Raw genomic sequence first — 26,713 nt, forward strand, 5'->3', positions numbered from 1 at the left:
CAGTGACTGAGACTGAGCAGGGGTTGTTGTTGGGAGTTTAAATTCCTAACAGCAGTTGTGGCAATGTAATTATAAATATATTTAATCTGGTTACATGTGTGTGTTGCAATACAGCTGTGTTTTCAGAGATATAGGTGTACATGCGGGAGGTGAGGAGCCTGTCATGGGCTCAGTCACCTTGCCTGCACACCGCTCTGCTGTATTTTTTTATTTTGTGTTTCGTTTCCCCCATGATTCTATTCAAGCCTACACCACCCAATAAGAGCTGGGGGCTGCTTTCTTTCTTTGGGGTCATGGGATTGACACGAACGACCAAATTCTTTTAGGTTGGGTTCACACTGTGTGTGGAGCAGCTTGCATCAGGGGGTCCGGTGCGTCCCCGTTCACCGTTTCAGGTCTGAATTTGGTCCGAATTTTTGGCTGAATTCGAACCTGAAATGGACCAGAAGACACACAGGACCCTTCTGCAAACCGCTCCACAGCCGTTCCAGAGCTGTGTGAACCAGCTCCATTGAGAGCCGGTCACAGTCTCTCAGTTGATATGCGAACTGGATGCGGGGAAACCTGCATCCAATTCGCACCAGTGTGAACCCAGTCTTGATGATCTCATATTTTTTAAGTACATAAACTGCATGGTGTATGGCGGCACATGGCACACAAGATTTGATTCTATGAGAGGAGTTGCTGTGTTTAGCTAGAGGCAGACATTAATTAATCAAGTGCCTGCACTTGTGCTGCCTACATATATTGGTCAGTCTTGGTATGACACAGGAGGTTGAGGAAGCACTGCTACTAGCATGAAACCGGCCATCTGTGATATCCCCATGGTGACTGTGATGTTTTTATGATATACAATAAAGGATTTCAAGGAGAGCAGCGATTCTGGAACTTTTCTTTAGATGAACTAAGGTTTAGATATGTTATCAATCTATAAAATATATTTAAAGAAAACTTCCAGAAAATAAAGTTTTAGAAGTGCAGGTGCTCATTATACTTACTTCCAAAGGGTCCTTCTTAAGATCTCCCACAATAAAAATTAGCACTTGCTGCCAATACAAAACACTCTGTTTTACATTTTGTGAATGAAGACAGTTAAATCAATAAAAAGCTAATGGGGATCTCTTGAGTACCAAAAGTGGAGCCAGGGACCAGAAGTGTGTGGGCGACATGGACCAGTGATTTTAACCAATAGATTAAAGCAGAAGATCCTAAGTAGAACTAAATGGAGATATGTGTAGGTATATGTAGCTCTCCACGCTACAGACTTCACGCTAGCAGGCACGGTTTATATTTTACTTTACTTTGCGTGTGTATTTTACTATCAACTTAAATAAAAAACCCTTTTAAACGGTACTACACCATCTGGAGCCTTTTATTTTTCCCTAACCGGGCCTGGAGGATATCGTCTGCTCAGGAGGGGATATCGGTCGGTGGGGGATAAGCCCAGCAGGTACCGCATCTGAGGCCAGGAGGGCCATCAAGCTTTATTGGTCTTTTTGCCGTAAGGTAATTTAGACCCACTATTTCTGGTAAGCTTACATCTTACTTATCTTAAAGTCACCTCACTTGACTGGCTATTGGACCATTGGAGGATCCAGCACTGAGCACCTGCACTTTCCTTTGCACTGAAGTGTAATCAGCTTTCACCAAGACACTTATGAACTTTTATTGGACTTATTTGGCACTACTATGCACCTTTATGACACCTATTTGATTTAATATTGTATGTTATTTATTTGGTATACTATTTATGAATTTTAATAGTTTTTAATAATGTATATTTATTAGTGACATTTTAGCCTATATGAATATTTACTGTCTATAAGCCATATAATTGATTATCCCCATTTCCTTACTAGCAAGCGCTATTGAATCCCAATTACCTTTGGGGTTTATTTACTCATTCAACTAAAAACTGCTTTACATTTCTTGGAAATCATCTTCATCATTGGTTAAATTAATATGTAGTACCAATATTGTTTTTTTTTTTTCAATTTGTCTGGGTTTCAGGAAAAAAGAAACTCTCAAGCTTGACACAACTAGTCCCCTATCATGATGATATCTTTTTATGTCATTGAATAAATAGCACCATCGTCTTTTCTGGCACTATATGCATGAAGAGATACATACGAAGGTAGGTTATACAGGTACTAGAACTGTAGAAAATTGAAGAGCAAAACATTAATAACTAAGCAAACTTTTTTTTTTTTAGTTTTGGAGAGTGGAGAGGGATTATAACCTCTGTCAGTTTTTATTGCATTCTATTGATATTCACCTCTCTATTTGTCCTCTTTACCGATATCATTGAAAGTAAAAGAAAATCACAAATTTTGAGTTGTCCACAGAAAAATACTAGAAGGGAAATCTTCCAATGGGGACACTCATTCTGGTGAACTGGGGGTCCCCAAAGAATCCTCTTAATCTGCAGGTAATTCCTCTCACTTCCTGTTTGACTATGGGACAGGAAGTGAAGGGAAATCTTCGCAATGGGACTCAGATGGTGAAAAAAAAAAATCTGATATGGGTTTATAACCCTCCCTTGCTCTATCCAAAATGAAAAAAAAAAAAAAAAAACATTTTTTGCCTTATAGTTCTATTTTAATTAACAATATGCAAGAACCTTATCTATTTGAGCTTGCAGTGCAGAGTTTAGAAAATTTATGGTCAGCCAAAGTACAATAATATGAATGAATAATTATGATATTACCATTGAATAATTCATGTTTGCTTCACAAGTGTACTTTAGCAGACCAAAGTCATTAGGACAATAACCAGATCAACCACACACACATTGCAGTCAACATTCCAGACAGCCAAGTGTGTCCCACTGGCCATTCCACAGAGCCATGGCTATTCATGAGTGTATATAATTATCATACTAATTTAACACATGTGCTAATCAAATTTTTAGTTAGGAAATGTTTGTAAAATAAAGGTATCTTAACCTAATGTATATTTGCCTATCACTACAATGACACACCAGAGGAACTTTCTCTGGGTTCATGCCCCCGTTTACACGACTCCAAGTTGCAGTCTCTACTTTTCATCACTAAGAAAGGTGACTAGACAGCCATTCAAAGGTTTCATCAACTGATTGTTTTCCTATGAAAAATATAATCCTTTATTGGAGATACCCAGAAACTGAAAACACATGCAGAGACAAGTAGTTGCCTACAATCCAGATTTACAGAGTTTCAGAACAAAAATAACACTAGTGCCCCCCAAAAATTATAAATTGAGGTTCACTGAAAAACAATGGATGCAAAGATTAAAATAGAACTATAAGCAAAACTTTTCTTTTTTAATTTTGGATATAGCAAGAGAGGGTTATAACCCTTGTAAGTTTTTTTTTTTTTGCCAACTGTGTGCCGTTGAGAAGATTTTCCTTTACTTCCTTTCCCATAGCCAAAGCAGGAAGAGGAAATCCCTGAAAATGAAGGGAATCACTTGGGGCCCCCCAAAAGCCCCATAACTTGTGTTCGCATTGGAAGATTTCCCCTCTTTTACTGTTCTGGGGGCAACGTAAAATTTGATATTTTCTTTATCTTTCACTTTCATGATAATGGTAAACAGAACAAATAGAGAGGGGTTTAAAGTATATCTAAAAGCTTTTTTTTTTTTTGGATAAATTGGGAAGGATTAGAACCCCTGTTTGTTTTATTGCTGTTGCTCGGAGGAGAACGCTAACATTTGCCGCCAAAAAAAAAATGAAGAGGAAATCTTCCAATGAGGACACTTGATCTGGGTCTAAAAGATAATTTGTCTCACTTCTTGTTGTATCTACAGTTCAGAAAGCGAAATCTCTTGGTTTCCCTTCACTTTTGTACATCTACATGACATGTGTCAAACACAAGGCCCGCGGGTCGAATTGGACCCTCCAGGCCACTTCATGTGGCCCCTCGCACCTCTCCTAGAGCTGCAGTAGAGCTTCATCCCTCCTTTGGGCCTCCTCTGGACCCTGTACTTTCTGCTTCAAAACTCCTCCCCCAGCTTCTTCCCGGCAGCAACACAAGGTAAGGGGGTGCACTTTAATGTAAGGGGGGGACTCTTGACATCTGATGGGGGGGTGGTAGGATACTCTGGACATCTAGTATTATAGCTGCAACTGGCCCTTTGAGGGCAATTATAATGCTGATGTGGCCCTCAATAAAGTTGAGTTTGACACCCCTGATCTACATGGTAAAATAGCTTTAAATATAGTTGAACCCATTTTCCATACATTACCCTAAACTATTGAGCATCTGGGGGACATCCTCAAATGGAAGGTGGAGGAGCGCAAGGTCTCTACTTGTATTATTTTATTATTTTTTACAAATTATTATTTATTTTATTTTTTTTACAAATTTACAGTTTTCACCAGTGTGAACTTAGCCTAAAGAGGGGGAATCTGCCCCACACAGAGTGATTAGGGTGTGCACATGCCTATGTCTAGGTGGAACATTCCTGTATCACCAGTTTAGAGACAAACAAGTTTGGTATGGACTCTTGTAAAATACCGAATAATATGGATGAAAAACTGAATTTCTCACAGGTAGGTTATGCTCCTTGTATAAAAATGTTTGCTTTTCAGTTTTTGACATATACCTTTGCCATATATGTTAGAAATTCTGTTAAAGCTGAACTCCAGGCTGATATAAAAAGCACATTAATGCAGCTCTGTATTCATTAATATGTCAATAAATATAGTTTTAAATGAAAGCAGTCTAAGTACTTGAATTTAGTAATGGAGAGATGAGCTCATCAATCTTCTGCTTTTTTTTCACTGTCCAGACACAGGTTGTGGGAGGGACGGGTCCTGTAAGTGTTAGATGCAGCAGAGCAAAACTACATCTCTTGCCAGACCGAGATGTGCAAATCTCAAAACTGGGTCGCTGAACTCCTAGTGATTTTGGCAGCGCGCTCCCAGTGCTGCCTCCCTTCCCCGATCGTCGGGGAAAGTGTGAGAAGACCCGCCTGCTTATGTAAACAAAGCAGGCGGATCTTCTCAGTGATAGACAGGGAGAGATCACAGGAATTAGCATAGCTGAACCTGCGATCTCTGTGTCTGTCACAGAACCCCCTCCCCCCACACACGTCAGTAAGCATGAGGCATACATTTAACTCATTGATCACCCATAGGGTTAACCCCTTCCCTGCCAGTGTCATTATTATAGTAAGAGTGCATATTTTTAGCACTGATTACTGTAGTAATGTCACTGGTCCCCCCAAAAGTGTAAAAAATGTCAGTTAGGAGTCGGATCTGTCCCCCTGCAATGTCGCAGTCCTGCAAAAAATCGCAGATCGCCGCCATCACTAGTAAAAAAAAATATATATATATATAAATGACATAAATCTTTCCCGTAGTAAGTAAACGCGATAACTTTTGCGCAAACCAATCAAATACGCCTATTGCCATTTTTTTTAACCAAAAATATGTAGCAGAAAACAAATTGGCCTAAAATGTTAAAAAAATGAATTTTTAAAATTATTTTTTTTGGGAATGTTATATAGCAGAATGTGATTGAATCTTGTTTTTTTTAAATTGTCGCCCTTTTTTTGTTTATAGCGCAAAAATTAAAAATCGCACAGGTGATCAAATATCCCCAAAAGAAAGCTTTATTTGTGGGAAAAAGGACGTAAATTTTGTTTGGGTACAGCGTCGCACGACCGCGCAATTGTCCGTTAAAATAATGCAGTGCCGAATCGCAAAATCGGGCCTGGTCAGGAAGGGGGCAAAATCTTCCGGGGCTGAAGTGGTTAAAATATTAGAAATGACAAATCAGCTACACAGGTGATTTATCACTGACTTGTGAATTACGCTATGATTAATTAAAAGAGAAGTTCAAGATATTAAAAAAAAACAAAAAACTTCCATATTCACCCAGGTGGATGTTCCCTACTGCCTCTAAGACCTCTTTACTGAGCACTGTCAATCACTAGCTCTCTTCACTGTTCCTCCAGTGCTCACTGGAGTGCCAGGCTGTGCAGGGGGTGAGAGCCACTGGTTCATGCTCTCAGCAGCATGCCTAGAGGTCCAGGCACCTGAGTGGATCCCGACAATAAAGTCAGGATCTCTCCAGCACCTGGAACGGCTGAGTGACGTCAGCCGACAGCGGACTTTAGCTTGCTGTCGGCTGAAAATGGGTGACAGGAGTGCAGAACAAAGTGCACTCATGTGATCCTCAGGAGAAGAAGGGCCAACAGAGCTCTGGCCCTATTTGCAATATATATGGCTTGGGCTAATATAACAAAATATATCCCTTGAAGCTTCTTTCTGCAGTAATTTAGCTACAATACCACTACATAATGACTCGCACTGTTCACTGTCCCATTCATTCTGTACCGTGCACAATGACCTCGTTGCTCTCCTGGTGGTGCCACTTCTCATTTATTGCATTTATTGCATGACACACATACTTCCCGAGGTCTGATTGAGTTACTTCAGGCAGGATAAGAGTGCTGTACATTTCTGTGTGGTAATCCTGCGGGTGACGTTTGGACTGCTCAATCACAGGGCGGTTGATCTGCAAAGATTACAAGCAGCATTATTTCTTATTAGTGATTAAAGCATATCAAAATCAAGTTTACTTTAAAATCTATAAAAAGAAGAAAGGTTGTCCACACCAACTATTAAAATTGTAGCTGTTCTTGTTTTATAGAGATAAAGATTTTGATTGGCAGTTCTGAGCAAACCTTCTGCTTCATACATCACAGTCCTGTTCACATGGGTGGCCGGGGAGCAGTACAAGTAGGTGGTTGAGCCATGTCTTTACTGCTCTTTAACCTCTCCCCCTTCCCTCCAAAACTGCAATTGCGGCCAGGCAGGGCTGTACACACATTATAATTATAATAATAATAATAATAATATATACAGTGCCTTGTGAAAGTATTCGGCCCCCTTGAACTTTGCAACCTTTTGCCACATTTCAAGCTTCAAACATAAAGATATAAAACTGTAATTTTTTGTGAAGAATCAACAACAAGTGAGACAAAATCATGAAGTGGAACGAAATTTATTGGATATTTCAAAATTTTTTAACAAATAAAAAACTAAAAATTGGGCGTGCAAAATTATTCAGCCCCCTTAAGTTAATACTTTGTAGCGCCACCTTTTGCTGCGATTACAGCTGTAAGTCGCTTGGGGTATGTCTCTATCAGTTTTGCACATCGAGAGACTAAAATTTTTGCCCATTCCTCCTTGCAAAACAGCTCGAGCTCAGTGAGGTTGGATGGAGAGCGTTTGTGAACAGCAGTTTTCAGTTCTTTCCACAGATTCTCGATTGGATTCAGGTCTGGACTTTGACTTGGCCATTCTAACACCTGGATATGTTTATTTGTGAATCATTCCATTGTAGATTTTGCTTTATGTTTTGGATCATTGTCTTGTTGATGAAAAATGTCCCAGTCTCAGGTCTTTTGCAGACTCCATCAGGTTTTCTTCCAGAATGGTCCTGTATTTGGCTCCATCCATCTACCCATCAATTTTAACCATCTTCCCTGTCCCTGCTGAAGAAAAGCAGGCCCAAACCATGATGCTGCCACCACCATGTTTGACAGTAGGGATGGTGTGTTCAGGGTGATGAGCTGTGTTGCTTTTACGCCAAACATAACGTTTTGCATTGTTGCCAAAAAGCTCGATTTTGGTTTCATCTGACCAGAGCACCTTCTTCCACATGTTTGGTGTGTCTCCCAGGTGGCTTGTGGCAAACTTTAAACAACACTTTTTATGGATATCTTTAAGAAATGGCTTTCTTCTTGCCACTCTTCCATAAAGGCCAGATTTGTGCAGTATACGACTGATTGTTGTCCTATGGACAGAGTCTCCCACCTCAGCTGTAGATCTCTGCAGTTCATCCAGAGTGATCATGGGCCTCTTGGCTGCATCTCTGATCAGTCTTCTCCTTGTATGAGCTGAAAGTTTAGAGGGATGGCCAGGTCTTTATAGATTTGCAGTGGTCTGATACTCCTTCCATTTCAATATTATCGCTTGCACAGTGCTCCTTGGAATGTTTAAAGCTTGGGAAATCTTTTTGTATCCAAATCCGGCTTTAAACTTCTCCACAACAGTATCTCGGACCTGCCTGGTGTGTTCCTTGTTCTTCATGATGCTCTCTGCGCTTTAAACGGACCTCTGAGACTATCACAGTGCAGGTGCATTTATACGGAGACTTGATTACACAGGTGGATTCTATTTATCATCATTAGTCATTTGGGTCAACATTGGATCATTCAGAGATCCTCACTGAACTTCTGGAGAGAGTTTGCTGCACTGAAAGTAAAGGGGCTGAATAATTTTGCACGCCCAATTTTTCAGTTTTTTATTTGTTAACAAAGTTTGAAATATCCAATAAATTTTGTTCCACTTCATGATTGTGTCCCACTTGTTGTTGATTTTTCACAAAAAAATGACAGTTTTATATCTTTATGTTTGAAGCCTGAAATGTGGCAAAAGGTCGCAAAGTTCAAGGGGGCCGAATACTTTCGCAAGGCACTGTATATACACACACTTTTAATTTTATCCCATAATTTCATGTGACTGGTGCTGCGCTGCAACCACCCTGCAACTGTATATAATGCACGTGGTTACGGTACAGTGGTATGGGCTTTTCAGGGTTAAAACAGCTGGTGAGGAGGCAACATATTGTCTTCCAGCTGCCTGTCCACTGCCATCTAAAAAGTGATCCACTGCAGATTATTTTTCAAAGGGGTGGCAAGGACTGCTGCAAGTGTTAACTAGCCCTTAGGGTCCCTTCACGCAGGTTGACAGGTTGCCCACTCCCTCACTTCCTTTTCGGATTGCCATGTTCGCCCCCCCCCCCCCCCCTCCTTCCCTCGCAGCCTTCTGGGACACATCACAAGTCCCAGAATCTGGCTGTGAAGCTGCAAGGCTTCACGGCTGGGTTCCCTTAGTTAAAATGCTGGTGCTTGGAACCGAGGCCAATTGAAGAATCAGCTCGGGTGAGGACAGCGCTGGATCCAGGGGCTGGTAAGTGCTCTTATATTAAAAGTCAGCAGCTACAATATTTGTAGCTATTGACTTTACATTTTTTTTTTTTTGGGCAGGGGGAGACTGGAGCTCCTCTTTAACTCAACGTGGGATTTTAATTTAAAACCAAGTACAGGAATTGTAGCTTACATGTCCTTAGATATGCGGTGTGGTGGATGCATTCATTTTCTTTTTGGGCTTTTTTATTTTTCTTTTCACCTTCTGATCCTACAGGATCACGCACTTTCTGTTTTAGGGTGATAACTTTTACGCACTGGACTATTTTTGGAAGATCAGTGTTGTCACCCTAGGACAGGACTCCTCATCTACTCTTCTCTATAACATGTTGAGGAGATGCTTTTTTACCCAAGAGAGATTGCAGCACAGGAAGTTATTAGCTTACAAGATTTCTGCCAGGAATAAAAGGTATTGTTTTACTGTGGTTAACCACTTCTGGACTGGAAGGATTTGCCCCCTCAATGACCAAGCCACTTTTTGTCATTCGGCACTGCGTTACTTTAACTGACAACTGTGCAGTCGTGTGATGATGGACCCAAATAAAATTAATGTCCTTTTTTTCCTACAAACAGGTCTTTCTTTTGGTGGTATTTGATCACCTCTGCATTTTTTTTTATTATGCGCCATAAACAACAAAAGAGTGACAATTTTGAAAAGAAAGCAGTATTTTTTCACTTTCTACTATATAACATTCCCAATAAAATAAAAAAATTAAAAATCAAATGTTTTCATCATTTTTGGCCAATTTGTATTTTGCCACATATTTTTGGTAAAAAAATACCAATAAGTGTATTTTGTTTGGTTTGCGCAAAAGTTATCATGTCTACAAACTAGGGGAAATATTAATGTCATTTTATTTATTTATTTTTAACTAGTAATGATGGCGATCTGCGATTTTTAGCATGACTGCGAGATTGCAGCGGACAGATTGGACCCCTAACTGACATTTTTGACACTTTTGGGGGGACCAGTGACATTACTACAGTAATCAGTGCTAAACATATGCACTGTTACTGTAATAATGACACTGGCAGGGAAGGGGTTAACACCAGGGGCGATCAAGGGGTTAAATGTGTACCTATGGAGTGATTCTAACTGTGTGGGCGCCAGACTTGGTGGATGGAACCAGGGCTCCTGTGTTCCGAAATAACAGGAACACAGGAGCCCTGTTTCAATCAGTGACAGATGAGCGCTGTGCCGTGTTTACAACGGCACACCGCCTTCTGTCAGTCCCTGCAACGATCACCGGGTTCCCGGCGCCCATCGCTGGACCCATTGCTTAGCTGCAGGGCTAGAGAGCGGGCGCATGCGTGCGCCTGAGACCCACTCCTGCAAGCCGATGTACCCATACGTCGATTTGCGCAGGAGAGCCAGCCTGCCGCAGTATAGCTGCGGCGGCTGGTCTTTAAGTGGTAAAAGAAAAAATAAATACCATGTTGACCTTGCCTTCTGAAAATGCTTATTATCTGGTTGTCATGTTGATCCAATAGGTTTACACACAATTATGTATCTGGCTTAAATTTTACAAGCTGTATGCTCGTTACAGGTCAGAGGTATATAAATTATTGAAGTCAGATATAGTTAGACAACTGACATTTTAATGATGTCAACCATGGCAGCCTACATATTTCTCAAAGGACAGGTTTCCTTTAATAATATTTTGGGATCTGAACGTGTTCAACATATTCCATTTGTCAAATGTTATGCTCCCTTTTACCAGTACACAGGAAGCTACCAGATTGTTTTATAATGACAGTATAATACTCCAGTCATCATAGCATGCTCAGTAGTTAGAAAAAGAAACATTAACTGCTTTCAGGCTTACTAGCCTTTTCTCAATACAAAACAGGATATGCAAACTTGCTAAACATGCCAGGGATGTTATTATGCTTTTGTTCAGTTATGTTTATTCCTTTTTACCCTCCTGCATCTGTTTATCAGTATTCCCTTCCTTTGTTTTCTCTCAATTCTATGTCTTCTGGTATTTTCCAGTAGTTAGTGTAGTACAGGGGTTCCAAAACTTTATAAACAAAAAAGCTAGTATACTGTCCTTCAGAGTTTAGGGCGATGGACTCTAGCCAGTGGGAGTAATAATATACCCCAAGATTGGTGGTCGGTGGGAACATTTTTTTTCCCGGTGCCTGTGATTATGGCTGGAGTCAGTGGAAGAAATAGTACCCCATTGTTGATCTTGAAGGATGGAAAAGTACCCCATCATTGGTCTCAAGGGGAGAAAATGTGCCCCAGAAGTGGTCTCAGAGGAAGGAATAGTTCACCATCATTGGTCTCAGTGAAAGGAATAGTTCCTGATCCTTTTTTTTTTTTTCGTTGGAGAAATAGTTCCCTAAATTGGTCTCAGTGAGAACAATGGTGCCACATCTTTGTTACCAATGGGAAGAATGGTCAATGGTGCCCCATCACTTGGAGGAATAAGGTCCTATCATGGTTGTCAGTGGGAAGATTAGTGCCCCATCAGTATCAGTGTGAGAAATAGTGCTACAAGGGCCAGTTAAAGTGGTTAAAAACCTCCGTCATGGAATCTGAGCAAAGCACATACTGTATGTCTGCAGTGTTTACTAATCTCTCTCCAAAGCTCTAGCTGTCCTTTCACTCTGGTGCTTTGTTCCTCTGTTATCAGCATGAGTCACTTCTGAGAAGTTTTCCTGACACATGAGATAAGTTTGTATGGGGGGGGGGGGGGGGGGCTCAGCACAGAGCTTTCTATTCAGAACACATTCTTCTGCTGTGTGGAGGGGGGTTCCCTTCCGCCAATCAGCTCTCACACACTGTAACTGCAGTCTCACCACCCCCTCCTCTGTGCTCCTGACAGATGAAGAAAGATTTTTAAAACAATCTGCTCCTTTGAAGGAGTGTACAGAGGAGAAGACTGTAGATAAACAAGTAAAACCTATGTAAAAGGCTTTTTTTCCCCACTTCAGCTCTGGAAGGTTTACCCCCTTCATGACCAGGCCATTTTTCGTGATACGGCACTGCGTTACTTTAACTGACAATTGTGTGGTCGTATGACGCTGCACCCAGATAAAATGTATGTCATTTTTTCCCACAAATAGAGCTTTCTTTTGGGGGTATGTGATCACCTCTGCAGTTTTTATTTTTTGCACTATAAACAAAAAGACAACAATTTTGAGAAAAAATAAATAAAATTCTTACTATCTGCTATAAAACCTATCCAATAAAAAATTGTAGAAAATCAGATTTCTTCATCTGTTTGGGCCAATATATATTTTTCTACATGTTTTTAGTTAAAGAAACTTTTTGCAAAAGTTATAGCATCTACAAACAGGTACCTATTCCCCCCCTGAAATGTGCCAAATGTGGCACTGGATGGGGGGAGGAAGCAAATGAGAGGAAGTTCCACTTTTTGTGGAACCCTGCTTTAACCACTTGCCGGCAGTATATCTACTTGCGGCGGTCAGCCCCAGCCAGGCAAAGTGACGAATATATACGTCACTAGCCTGTGACCGGCTTGTGAGCCAATAGCCGCCTGTCATTCTCCCCTGTGTAAAAATGGAGATCAGACGGTTCTACTATGTAGGACCGTTGATCTCTGTTTTTACAGTAGTAGCCATGTCCCATCACAGTTTGAAGCACGCCCCTAGGACACACTTAACCCCTCCCTCTCCCATGCAGTTAACCCCTTCCCTGCCAGTGTCATTTTTACAGTAACAGTGCATATGTATAGCACTGATTACTGTAGTAATGTCACTGGTAACCCCAAAAGTGTCAAAAATGTCAGTCAAGGGTCCGATCTGTCCGCCGCAATGTCGCAGTCCCGCAAAAAAAATCGCAGATCGCCGCCATTACTCGTTAAAAAAAAAACCCACCAAAAATGACAAAAATCTTTCCCTTTGTTAGTAAACGCGATAACTTTTGCGCAAACCAATCAAAATACGCTTTTTGCGATTTTTTTTACCAAACATAGGTAGCATAAAACAAATTGGCTGAAAATGTTAAAAATTTTTCATTTTTACATTTTTTTTTGGAAATTTCATATAAAAAATGTGAAAAATATTGTTATTTTTGCAAAATTTACACTTTTTTTTGTTTATAGCGCATGATCAAAAAATCACACAGGTGATCAAATACCACCAAAAGAAATCTCTGTTTGTGGGAAAAAAAGGACGTGAAATTAGTTTAGGTACAGTGTCGCACGACCGCGCAATTGTCCGTTAAAGTCACGCAGTAAAAAATCGCAAAAAAAACCCTGGTCAGGAAGGGGGTAAAATCTTCCGGGGCTTAAGTGGTTAAGTGATTTTATAAGTTAGGGCTTGTACAATTTTTCTCTCATTTTACTTTTTTTTAAATAATACCCATTTTTCTCTCACTTTTGTTATATTACTGTATAGAATTATAGTGTGGTGTATGTGTGTGTAAAATATATATACAGTGCCTTGCGAAAGTATTTGGCCCTTGAACTTTGCGACCTTTTGCCACATTTCAGGCTTCAAACATAAAGATATAAAACTGTAATTTTTTGTGAAGAATCAACAACAAGTGGGACACAATCATGAAGTGGAACGAAATTTATTGGATATTTCAAACTTTGTTAACAAATAAAAAACTGAAAAATTGGGTGTGCAAAATTATTCAGCCCCTTTACTTTCAGTGCAGTAAACTCTCTCCAGAAGTTCAGTGAGGATCTCTGAATGATCCAATGTTGACCCAAATGACTAATGATGATAAATAGAATCCACCTGTGTAATCAAGTCTCCGTATAAATGCACCTGCACTGTGATAGTCTCAAGGATCCTTTTAAAACGCAGAGAGCATCATGAAGAACAAGGAACACACCAGGCAGGTCCGAGCAGGTCTTGGCTGCCCGATGCAGCCAAGAGGTCCATGATCACTCTGGATGAACTGCAGAGATCTACAGCTCAGGTGGGAGACTCTGTCCATAGAACAACAATCAGTCGTATACTGCACAAATCTGGCCTTTATGGAAGAGTGGCAAGAAGAAAGCCATTTCTTAAAGATATCCATAAAAAGTGTTGTTTAAAGTTTGCCACAAGCCACCTGGGAGACACACCAAACATGTGGAAGAAGGTGCTCTGGTCAGATGAAACCAAAATCGAACTTTTTGGCAACAATGCAAAACGTTATGTTTGGCGTAAAAGCAACACAGCTCATCACCCTGAACACACCATCCCCACTGTCAAACATGGTGGTGGCAGCATCATGGTTTGGGCCTGCTTTTCTTCAGCAGGGACAGGGAAGATGGTTAAAATTGATGGGAAGATGGATGGAGCCAAATACAGGACCATTCTGGAAGAAAACCTGATGGAGTCTGCAAAAGACCTGAGACTGGGACGGAGATTTGTCTTCCATCAAGACAATGATCCAAAACATAAAGCAAAATCTACAATGGAATGGTTCACAAATAAACATATCCAGGTGTTAGAATGGCCAAGTCAAAGTCCAGACCTGAATCCAATCGAGAATCTGTGGAAAGAACTGAAAACTGCTGTTCACAAACGCTCTCCATCCAACCTCACTGAGCTCGAGCTGTTTTGCAAGGAGGAATGGGCAAAAATTTTAGTCTCTCGATGTGCAAAACTGATAGAGACATACCCCAAGCGACTTACAGCTGTAATCGCAGCAAAAGGTGGCGCTAAAAAGTATTAACTTAAGGGGGCTGAATAATTTTGCATGCCCAATTTTTCCGTTTTTTATTTGTTAAAAAAGTTTGAAATATCCAATAAATTTCATTCCACTTCATGATTGTGTCCCACTTGTTGTTGTTTCTTCACAAAAAATTACACTTTTATATCTTTATGTTTGAAGCCTGAAATGTGGCAAAAGGTCGAAAAGTTCAAGGGGGCTGAATACTTTCGCAAGGCACTGTATATGTATATATATATATATATATATATATATATATATATATATATACACATATATACAGTATATATATATATATATATAATATATAAAGTATATAGACCTCCATAAACAATCCAGTTCACTAATCAGGGATAATGGCTTAATGTGGGCAGTTTATAAATATATAATATTTTACCTGTTTGCCAGGGTAATCCCACGTAAAGTAGACTGCAGTATTAAACTCAGCAATCACAGTACAGTTCAGTACAAGCTGATCTCCTACCAGCAGCTCCACTGTGTCCTTAGGAGACAGGTACATTTGATGGAAATAGTAACCTATTAATAAATGTAAACAGATATAAATATATTGTAGTACTGAAAAGCAAATTAAATGAAAAGGTTTGTGAAAAAAGGCAGCATAAAAAGCAATGTGCAAAATCTTTATTGATTTGCTTATGATGACCTGGAGTCACAGGTGTTAAATATTTTTTAATGGTTGCAAATTAAATTTTATTTTATTGTTAGAGTTAAGGTATAACACAGTATAGGGCTTACTCCAGTCAGTTGTTTTAGACATAAGCAGAGAATGAAAGAGCTAAAATGTGTTCCCAGTTTTTATTTCTGTGACATCAGTGGGGATACTTTTTTTCTTGTGTTCCATCTCTGTGACTCAGGGGGGGTGTGGTTGTCAATTGGGCAGGAAACCACGGACAGCAATTAAAATGTCAGGAATTCTAACACTTCCTTATTCTACTAAACTTATTTACTTTCTCATCCATTGAGGGACACAGGAGATCATCCAACTTCGGGTTATACTGTGACTAAAGGATGATTGGATTTTGGCATACAGCCTGGGATAACCCCTCCTGCTACCAGCATGCCTCTGTATTTTGCTAGTGTCCTAGGAGGATGGAGGCCTTTTCTTCAACTCTGCTGTGTAAAAGAATAACCTAATTATGCTAACAATTTTTTTCCCAGATTTGCAATGCTGCCATCTGGTCCTCTGTTTATACGTTTTGTAGGTTCTACCAGGTGGATGTTTTGGCCGCATCTAATGTCAGATTCAGGTGTAAGGTCCCTTAGGATCATTAAGATGCAGGCAGTCCCTAGTTCTCTGTTAGTTTCTTGGGCTTGTCTGCTTTTGTTTTCTGTGTTGCTCATCCCTTAGTTGGACTCCTTTTGGGCATCCTGAAGGCGAAAGACTTTGTTTCCCTCAATAGAAGAGAAATGAAAAGGATTTTTGTACTAACCAAAAAAATCCTTTTCCTGAAGTCCATTGAGTAACGTAGGGTCTATTCCTCTGAGTTTTTTTGAACATGTTCTCAGATCTGCTTTGCTACAAAACTGGGACATGCTGGTAGTAGGAGCGTCTACCAGAGGATAGACCTTTGAGAAAGCCCATTGGGCCTGAGGTGGTCTGTGACGTAATCACGCTCAGTGGAGCCAGGCAGAGTCGTGCAAGCCGAGGATAGTACTGAAATATGCCTGTATTTGACATCTGAATTGTGAGTGGTATTTTTACTCAATAAATATATTGTATGTTTTTTTTCTCCTACATATAAGACACTACGCTGAGAGCTGTGGACTGGATTTGATCTGTCAGTGGAAGCTGTGCCACTTCAACACTGCAAAGGCTCATACATGGTAAGCAAAGGCCAAAGCACACAGGATTGTTTTAGGTGCATGAGATTACACGATTCACTGATTTTATACATATATCTTTATGGACTGGCACTGAAAGATGGAGTCCCTTTGATATATTTTTGTATATAATAGTTATTGTATTATTTTATGATCACTGATGAACTTTATATGTGAATTAATCTATGCACCTAACATACTGAAGGAGAGCGCTGCACCCTTGATGTAGTATATATTAGTTGCATTTGCACTGGTTGGATGCAGACTGGTCTTTAGCTACCTCATTCTCATTTAGTTTTTTTTAGCACTGTGTTCTTAGATTTAGCTATAGGGATAGCGCAGAAGCTATATATATATATATATATACTGTATATATATATATATATATGTGTGTATATATATATATATATATATATATATATATATATATATATTTTATATATATATATATATATATATATATATATATTTTATATATATATATATATATATATATATATATATATATATATATATATATATATATGTATATATATATATATTTTTTTTTTATATATATATATAAAATCTATCATAGGCGCGTCTGCAGTTTTTTCTATTGTTTGTCAATGTCTAAGCCTGCTGCACGGGACAGTATAAGCCAAAGGTGAATTCCTTCCTGTGTCACTCAAACTCCAAGACAATTATTTTACTGGAGAGTACAGAAATCATGTTTTTTGTCTTTGTTTATGTTGGATAGAGTTCCTATGACTTCCTGATCTGACAGACAGTAAAGAGAAATCTCCTCACCAAGGATAAAATTGGTCATTGAAAACTCGACAGTGGTTCTACAAATATAAATATATGCCTTGCTGCTATGATCATAAACAAAAAAACCTTAAGGGAGAGCCTTCTTCCCGAGTGGCTCCCTGCATTCCGATCGCAATGCCCTTGCGATCTGCTGCAGGGGTCAGTTTAGGTTAACCCTCCTCTTATGTTAGGGTCAGAACCGACCCGTTTTCATTTTTGAATGTCTATAAGTATCGCATAAATTTGTTTATTGCATCAAGATTTTTTTACTTTGTCAGGAACCTCTATTTAAACGATTTTGTTTATTTGATTTATTTATGTAATAGAAAAAGAATCCTTTTCACTAAATTATAAAATACTGTGGTGAAAAATAAGACGTTTATGGTGTTAGGGTCAATTCTGACCCAGTTATAATATAGGATTTTAGGACACTAATAAGTGCCAAAACTAAAATCATAAACACTCTCTCTGCTTAGTAACACTGACAGCCAATCACCTCTCAATCCTGTGAGCTGTAGTTAAGGAGGGGCCTATCTCTTTGCCTGCTTGTCTGCTTCTCTAAATAAAGTAAAGAAACATAGGACAAATACATTTCAGAGTTGCTGACTTTATTTTACCATTTTTTATAATTGAAAATGAGAGGTATGCTATCAAAAGAAAGGTTTAAGGGGTCACACGAAAAATATTAAAACCAATCTTTTCAAGGATAAAGAAGCCTAACAAGGTAACCAAGAGGTAAGAAACAAATTGGATGATAAATAAATGTTCCGAGGGTATTTTATGGCTGATTTAAGACATGGGTCAAAACTGACCCGTTAACATCATGGATAGTAACAGAAAGCTAATAAAGAGGAGGGTTAAGAACACCCCAAACACAGGTTGCAAATGCATTGCGTTTATCTGCACTGGATCACATGGTTCTAAAAGTAGTGCTGCACGTGCAGTGTGGTGTGATTTTAGCCCATTCAAAATGAATGGGGCTGGAATCGCACTGCACATTTTTCCTGTACGATTCACATGCACTTCCTAGTGTGAACGGCCCATTAGCAAATCATAAATCATAAAAACAAATATAAATAGCAGCTGCCACCTGTCACCCTCTTATATATATGTGTTAGTAAATCAAGATACCAAAATAGTGTAGCACTTTTTTTTTCACTTATAAAAACATAATTACCTTCTAAATTTTACACCATAATTTGTGTCTATCCAAATTCCTTGTGCAGTGCTTCTCTATTTGCAACATAAATTTGTGCACATGAATCCTCCACAGTCCTGTGTGGCCACCACCACCAATAGTGCTCTCACCTAGACTCCATGATCTTGCATAACATGCAGGGTCATAGCTTGTGTCTCCTCTGTGGTATCCCTGGTGGCTCTCCTTGGTAGTAGACTCCCTCTTTGGTCTCTGGTTATAATCCAATCTCTTCTTTCTATAATGTGGACACTATCTCTTTAAAGCACTCTCTAGCGCTCTCCTCCACTCCGCAGCACATATATAAAAGAGAAACTAAAATAGCTCTTTATCCTTTTAAAATGTTATTAACTCATTCCCAATGTGCAGTATAACACTTACATTACAAGAGTGCTACACTGCGCCAAATACAGCCAGCATAAAACATATACACTGTTCTCTGTATACACTAACCATTTTCTATGTAATGTTACTGATCCTTGCACTATCCCAAGTGTCCAAGTGTTGTGATGCCATCCAACAAGCCCTGCCCCTATGTGTTTGGTCACAGGGTCACGTGACTTCAACATCCCCCACCCCCCCAAATATTCCCCCTGATGATGTCACGTGATATAAGTCCACGGAGGAGGACACAAGCCATCTATGATACTGCATATTATGAGAGGTCATGGAGTCCGGGTGAGAGCACTATTGGTGGTGGTCACACAGGACTGTGGAGGATTAATGTGCACAAATTGGTGTTGCAAATAGAGAAGCACTGCCAAAGGAATTTGGATAGACTTTCATTTCTTTATAATTCATTTTTATTGATATTTGTTTTTTTCACAAATTATGGTGTAGCATTTAGATAGCAATGATGATTGTATAAGTGAAAAAAGCTCTATACCATTTTGGTATGTTCACAGTGGTTCTAACCCTTCCCTGCTCTATTCAAAAGGAAATGAACAGTTTTGGCTGAAGCTGATGTTTACATTGGTTGGTTTAATTCCTACCTGTAAAATGGACAAGGAAATAATTAGACCGATATTCCTTCTTGTCAATGGTCGTCATACATTGTACCAGAAAAGCATCTCTTATAAGGTCGGCAGGTACCAACATTCCTTCCTTGTTGTCCCATAAGACACTCTTGCCATCTGGTATAATAACCGAATTATGCTAAAACAGAACACATTAATACGTGAATTTTGCTTATATCAAGAGCTTTATCAAGCATTTTAACTGCATACCAACAGGAAAACAAAACCATTCATTTAATATTATTCATAAATCAGGTTTTTTTTTTCTCTTAATTTCTCTTAACTCTCCCATTCATCTGTCTCCTACTTTTTGTTCTTAAAGTGGAACTTTTATATTTTTAGGTTAGAATTGGAAAAGGTTACTTTTGACTAAAACTTCTGTCTATGGTCCCACTGCGCAGATTTTTTGTCAACTGGAACAGGAAAGGAGGTGGAATTTCATATGGGGACACAGTCAGGAATAAAAAACTGACAGTGTAGATGCCTATATTTTTTAAAAAAGTGCTGTAAAATCTTATAACAAAAATAGCTCACACAGTGCCCCACCCCGGTGACCCTTTTATTAGAACCATCTCTGTAGAATGAAAGCTAGCAAGCTGAGATCCCAATGCCAAGAGCAACATATGAAAAAAACATATGTGTAACTATGATATTCTGCTATGTCAACAATGCAAATCTACTTTATGCCCTCTAAATCTAGCACCCTAGCTGGTCTAGAGTCAGGTAAAAACATTCTAAAGTATGTGTTGCTTTGTACCAATAGCAAAAATAAATTTGGCTGGTAAGAAGATGGTTACACTCAGAAAATTAAAGATTACAGTTCCTATAATAGATAGAAAACACTTCACTCCTGATAATCCCTTTGCCTTTATGATTACAATCTTCTGAGCTTAGTCAATGAACTCTTGAGAAGATTCTGCCTAAGGATGAGTATACAGTAGTTTTAAATCATATAAGCCTAACAGCCTTCCTTCCCCTTGAACGTTAATGGGAGGGCGAACTGCACTCAGTGTGGCTCCTGTATTCCTTTAAATCAGCATAGGGTTTGTGCTTCTGCACACGAGTGAGGAAAAGCCATCTCTATTCAGGCTTGCAAGAATACAGTTGTGCTATTGGAGCCTATGTACAACAGTCACATAAGAGGAGGACAGGAGTGTCACCTGATGCAACATAGTGTATATATATTTAGTATAGGGGCAGCAAGAGGTGACTATTAGGTTTGATTCACACATTTTCATTGTGCTGTCATACGTGCCAACGCTGCTCCAGGTAGGTAGCCTCTAATGATCCCTTCACAACACCTCAAGTCAGGTGCCAGCCCAGCTTGCGTGCTGCACAATGGAAGACAAGGAACATCCGGATGGCTGCACTCCAACAACCTACTTAATTTGGTATTACAATAGAACCAAATGACAGATGGAGCAAGTACAGTGGGGAGAAGCAGGTAGACCGTGCTCATTCATTACCCCTGCACGTTATCCTATGTATTTTAAAATGCACATTAACATTAGCATTGGATATAGATACTCTAGAGAGAGTTCAGAGAAGAGCTACTAAACTAGTACATGGATTGCAGGAAAAAACTTACCAGGAAAGGATAAAGGACCTTAACATGTATAGCTTGGAAGAAAGAAGAGACAGAGGGGATATGATAGAAACTTTTAAATACATAAAGGGAATCAACTCGGTAAAGGAGGAGAGCATATTTAAAAGAAGAAAAACTACCACAAGAGGACACAGTTTTAAATTAGAGGGGCAAAGGTTTAAAAGTAATATGAGGAAGTATTACTTTACTGAGAGAGTAGTGGATGCATGGAATAACCTTCCTGCAGAAGTGGTAGCTGCAAATACAGTGAAGGAGTTTAAGCATGCATGGGATAGGCATAAGGCTATCCTTCATATAAGATAGGGCCAGGGACTATTCATAGGATTCAGATATATTGGGCAGACTAGATGGGCCAAATGGTTCTTATCTGCCGACACATTCTATGTTTCTATGTTTCTATGTTTGTGCTAAGGAAGCCCATTCATTTCAAATAAATTCTCAACACACCTTGACTGCCATTTTAATGCACACCTAAACTTTTGTTTTGTACAATACTGTACACTGCAGATATACTGCTGATTATCACAATACACACTTCTGAATCTGGTCTAAGTGGTTTCAAAGTTTACCTATCCATTGATGTCAGAAGATTATAATCCATAAAGATGAAGACATAATTGGAGCCCATTCACATTGAGGCGACATGACTTTGGGGGGCGACCTGTGAAGTCGCGTGCACCGCTGTGCACTGTGACTTCGGCGCGACTTGCAGAGACTTCACATAATGGAAGTCTATGCAAGTCGCTCCGAGGTCACCCCAAAGTAGTACAGGACCCCATTTTCTAAGTCGAAGTCGGAGCGACTTGTGTCGCTCCTATTAGAACGGGTCCTGTACTACTCAATGGACCGCGACATACCGCGACTTGTCAGGCTGACAAGTCGTCTGACAAGTCGCGCTAATGTGAATGGGCTCTTATAATAGGGTTATTATTTTTTCAGGTTGTTAACAGGCGGTTATACTATTACATACCGTTTGCAGAGTGACATTTAGGTCAGGAATGGACACTTGACATGGGACTCTGGTAGTATTTTTATATATGAAAAGAGCTCCACTTGGGTTGATGAATGGCTGTTCCCAATCTAAAATTAAAATGGGAAAAAAAGAACATGAGTGACAAGAAGGTGAAGTTAAAACCCCAGTCCACAAAAGTTAAATGCTTTTTGAGAAGGAAGAATGTCAAAATCAGACACAAAATTGGAAGGCTTGATGTGTTTTAAGGTAGAGTAGACACCTTCATGCTCACATTTTTGTTACTGATGTCCAAAGCTTCTATACATGGTATTTTGGGTTGGGCAAATATAGGTGGTTAGGACTGCCAACTCATATTTTTTTTTATCTCTGGTCTACTTCAGCAGTGAAATTCTCCCTGATTAGTTTATGGTACCACCCCTTACCATATCCATTATGGAGACAAGCAAGATATTGAGGTGATGTGATTTAGACCTCTCATAATACTCTCCCTGCTAGAGGTCCTGAACTATATAATAAGCTGGTGGGTGTCAGAGGGTTCTGGTTCACATATTGCATCCAAGTCCTGAGAAGCTTGCCTATACTTTGTACGAATTATAAAAGCCTGCTTGCATTCAGAGAACCCAGAGGAAACACACCATTCAAATATTTTTGCCTTACCTTGTACAAAGACATGAACACTTGCAGCAGTAGCGCCTTTAACCTTTGCATCAATATATTTGTAGTGGCAACAATAAGATCCTGAATCGCTAGCAAGGGATCCTGTTAATTTGAAGAGTTTGCAGTATGGCTTACTGGACGTAGCTTCACAGTCTTCTACAATGACCTTTCTAGTGCTGTTTGTGCTGTTCAGCTCCAACTCTGAGCCCTTTTCCTTTGTATCGGATTCTATAATACCTCCTGGCCACGACCACTGCAGGGGCAACTGTCCCCTAGATAAAAAAAAAAAAAAAAGATACTGTTGCAGTCAGTATGTCAATCATTAATGGCCTGGCATGACATACATTACAACTAAGCAGTTAACACTTACATATATATTTGTAAAGCATTGACTGTGACATTTGCCAAACATTCCCAAAAAGCAAATTGTTCCCATTATGTTAAAAAAACATAGACAAGAAAAATTCACCTGCAGTAAATGTTTTGTGAATGCCACATTTTTACTGTATAATAAATATGGCTTTAATGTTCAATACTTACCATCCATTGCTGGCAATTAGGCAGTTCATACTGCAGTATATGACCACTCCTACCCATTCAGTGGTACACTTCTGAACTGTAGTAGATTGGACAAGTTGCACCAAGTACAGTTATCCTGTGGTAATGTTATATTGTAAAAAGTATTTGGACGCCTGCCCTTACACGCACATGAACTTTAATGGTACCCCAGTCTTAGTCCATAGGGTTCAATATTGAGTTGGCCCACCCTTTGCAGCTAAAACAGCTTTAACTCTTCTGGGAAGAGTTTGCCATTCTTCCAGAAGTGCATTTGTGAGGTCAGGCACGGATGCTGGACGAGAAGGCCTAGCTCTCAGACTCTGCTCTTATTCACCCCAAAGGTGTTCTATTGGATTGAGGTCAGGACTCAGGCCAGTCAAGTTCCTCCACCCTAAACTCCTTCATCCATGTCTTTATGGACCTTGCTTTGTACACTGGTGTGCAGTCATGTTGGAACAGACTGCGCAAAAGACTGCCATCCCCAAACTGTTCCCACAAAATTGGGAGTATGAAATTGTCCAAAATGTCTTGGTATGCTGACGCCTTAAGAGTTCACTTCACTGGAACTAAGGGCCAAGCCCAACCTCTGAAAAACAACCCCACACCATAATCCTCCCTCCACCAAATGATTTGGACCAGCGCACAGAGCAAGGACCATCAGGAAATTGATGAGTGAGTTTGGGGTAGAGGAACCTGACTGGCCTGCACAGAGTCCTGACCTCAACCCAATAGAACACCCTTGGGATGAATTAGAGGGTAGACTGTGATCCAGCCCCTCTCATCCTCATCAGTATCTGACCTCACAAATGCGCTTCTGGAAGAATGGTTAAACATTTCCATAGACACACTCCTAAACCTTGTGGACAGCCTTCCCAGAAGAGTTGAAGCTGTTATATCTGCAAAGGGTGGGCCAGCTCAATACTGAACACAAGAAAAGTTCAAGCGCTAGTCCTTGATGCAGATTCCTGCTGAATCATGAACCCTGATGTTATCATGCTATGGTTAATATTCATCAATTGCAACTAGGCTGCCCAATCCTTAACACGGGATGGTGTTCAGAAACAGTTACAAACAAAAAAGAAGGATGGCGCTCTATTGTGCACATGAAGTTGAACACTATGTAAGTAATGGACAAAATTGTCTCAGGATAAACCATAAAATTTAATAGACATAAATTTAAATGAATAAGTAATCTTCCAAACCAGTCCTGTAGATTCCGGAACTCCTTGGGGTGCTGTGGGGATCCCTGATGGTAAAATGGGGGAATCCAATGGCATCGGGTGTTACAAGGTGAAGAAAAGTAATCCCAGATGGTATACCTCAGCACCAAGGTGGTAACGGCTCACTGGGTCCTGTGTGCGGCCGCTACACTGACCTAGAGCCGATACGTCCTCCGTAGCCAGATCCTCCATAGTAACCGGAAGTGGCACGTGAGTGACGTCACCGGAAGTGACGGTGCGGAGCTCAGCGGGAAGCCGGGCTGGATCTCAGGGATGACTCACAAGCTTCTAATAGCTTCTGGTTGCCACAACTACATGTTTTGCTTTAACAAGTTTTGTCAAGTTGTGGCAACTGGCAACCGGAAGCATTAAGAAGCCAAAACTATAGGCGGGGATTAAACCAAGCTGCCAATAATAAACACAATGATGATGTAGGGGAGGAGAAAACAAAAAAGGAACAGGAAATACGGGATTCCCAGAGCAACCCGGAAGTTATAAAAAATCCAATATACTTCATGAATATGTAAACAGTAATAATAAATATAAAAAGCCCAATTGCCACCAAATTGTAATACAAACAATTAGAATACCTAATGTGAAATTGAAAAGACCATATAGTAAAATTGAGAAGGACATTTTCTTCTTTCCCTGTTTTTCTTTACTGTTAATTTCATTTTATATATATAATATATTTAAATATATAGAATTTCATATTGTCATATGGATTTTATATCTACATGATTATTTTTAGATTTTAGAGAGTGGTTTTTTATATTTATATTTAATCTAATGAGGGGTCACCTATAGGAGTGTGGCACCATCTATACATGTCATGTATAGGTATTAGCCATGCAGTGTCCTTCTCAATTTTACTATATGGTCTTTTAAATTTCACATTAGGTATTCTAATTGTGACAGAGCTTTCAGATCCCCGCTGTTCTCTATGGGGGACCGTCTGTCCGTTCTCATCCGATCCGATCCGCTGGATGGAAAATAGGGTTTCCATCCGTCCAGATTTGACGGATCAGATGTCAGCGGACATGTCTCCGCTGACATCCGATGCCCCATAGAGATGCATGGGTCATCCGTTCAGATCCGTCAAAAAAGCGGACAGGTGGATCTGAATGGTCCGCCTGTGTGAAAGGGGCCTATGGCTCCGTTCACACTAGTGCGACTTATCATGTGAATTTGGACTCATAAAGTTACATGAAGAGTCATAGCCCATTCATTTCAATGGCACCCATTCCAATCTATGCGTCCCAAAGTCACTGCAACTTTAAAAGGGTTCCTGCACTACTTTAATGCAACTTGAGTGCCAGAGAGTATAAAGTCATATGAATGTCACACTCCAAAGTCACACTGGAAATTGTGCGACTTTGGAGTTGCACTAGTGTGAACAGAACTCAAGTGCGGCTGTGCAAGAAATAGCAAGCTAGCAATACATGGATCAAAATTTGGCTTGTTGAGCAGGGACCAGCCAAATTTCGATCCATGTTTATCTACTGTGGTTGAACAGAAGTCAATCTACCGATGGACTTTTAATCAACTGCCCTGTTGGTATACTCTTGCTCAGTCAGAGCTGCATGTACTGATCAGTATATTCTAAAGGAAAGGAAGTCTCTTCGCTGTCAGTATACAATGACACAGAGAGTTGAATGCAAAATACTAACCCAATTTCTCAATCCACACATTTTACCTATATATGGCCGGCTTAAGAGACTAATATCAAAAAAGGATCAAGGATTTTTGATAGTTGTATGTTAAAGAGATTCTTTTTCCATAAATACACAACTGCATTCAATTATGTTTTTATATCTGTCTGTAGCTCAGCCTTAACTACAGGAGCTACAGAAGAGTCAGTTGCTCATGGGCATTAAAGTGACTACTGCATGCCTTCATATACTGTCCAGGGGTCTCCAAACTATGGCCCTCCAGTTTTTCAGTAACTACAATTCCCACCATGCCTAGTTATGTCTGTGAATGTCAGAGTTTTACAATGCCTCGTTGAATGTGTCGTTCCGCAACAGCTGGAGGGCCATAGTTTGGAGATCTCTGTGTATAAGCTGTATATTTAAATGACTGCTGCACTGGATCATAATGTTTGAGAAGGGGCTTCTCATAGCTGTGCCATTTAAGTCCAGGTCTGTGATCTTTTGATGCTGATATCACCAAGGCCAGAGAAGCTTAGCTTTTTGTTAGAGTAAATGTTTTCTCGAGAGGGTAAAGATAACAGT

The 26,713-nt window shown here is 39.8% G+C and overlaps 1 protein-coding gene across 1 annotated transcript in view; it reads right to left on the reverse strand.

Moving 5' to 3' along the window:
- The window catches only part of FLT4 (fms related receptor tyrosine kinase 4), a 358,183-nt gene that overhangs the window by 133,530 nt on the left and 197,940 nt on the right, over positions 1-26,713 (reverse strand). The window contains exons 3-7 of the mRNA XM_082253130.1: positions 22,702-22,973; positions 22,042-22,151; positions 19,442-19,604; positions 15,021-15,160; positions 6,323-6,503 (exon numbers count right to left, since the gene is read on the reverse strand). Of these exons, the coding sequence (XP_082109256.1) occupies positions 6,323-6,503; positions 15,021-15,160; positions 19,442-19,604; positions 22,042-22,151; positions 22,702-22,973 (866 nt within the window). The remainder of the gene's footprint in view (positions 1-6,322; positions 6,504-15,020; positions 15,161-19,441; positions 19,605-22,041; positions 22,152-22,701; positions 22,974-26,713) is intronic.

This window comes from Pelophylax lessonae (genome assembly GCF_965119305.1).
Source record: "Pelophylax lessonae genome assembly, chromosome: 4".
NCBI lineage: Eukaryota > Metazoa > Chordata > Amphibia > Anura > Ranidae > Pelophylax > Pelophylax lessonae.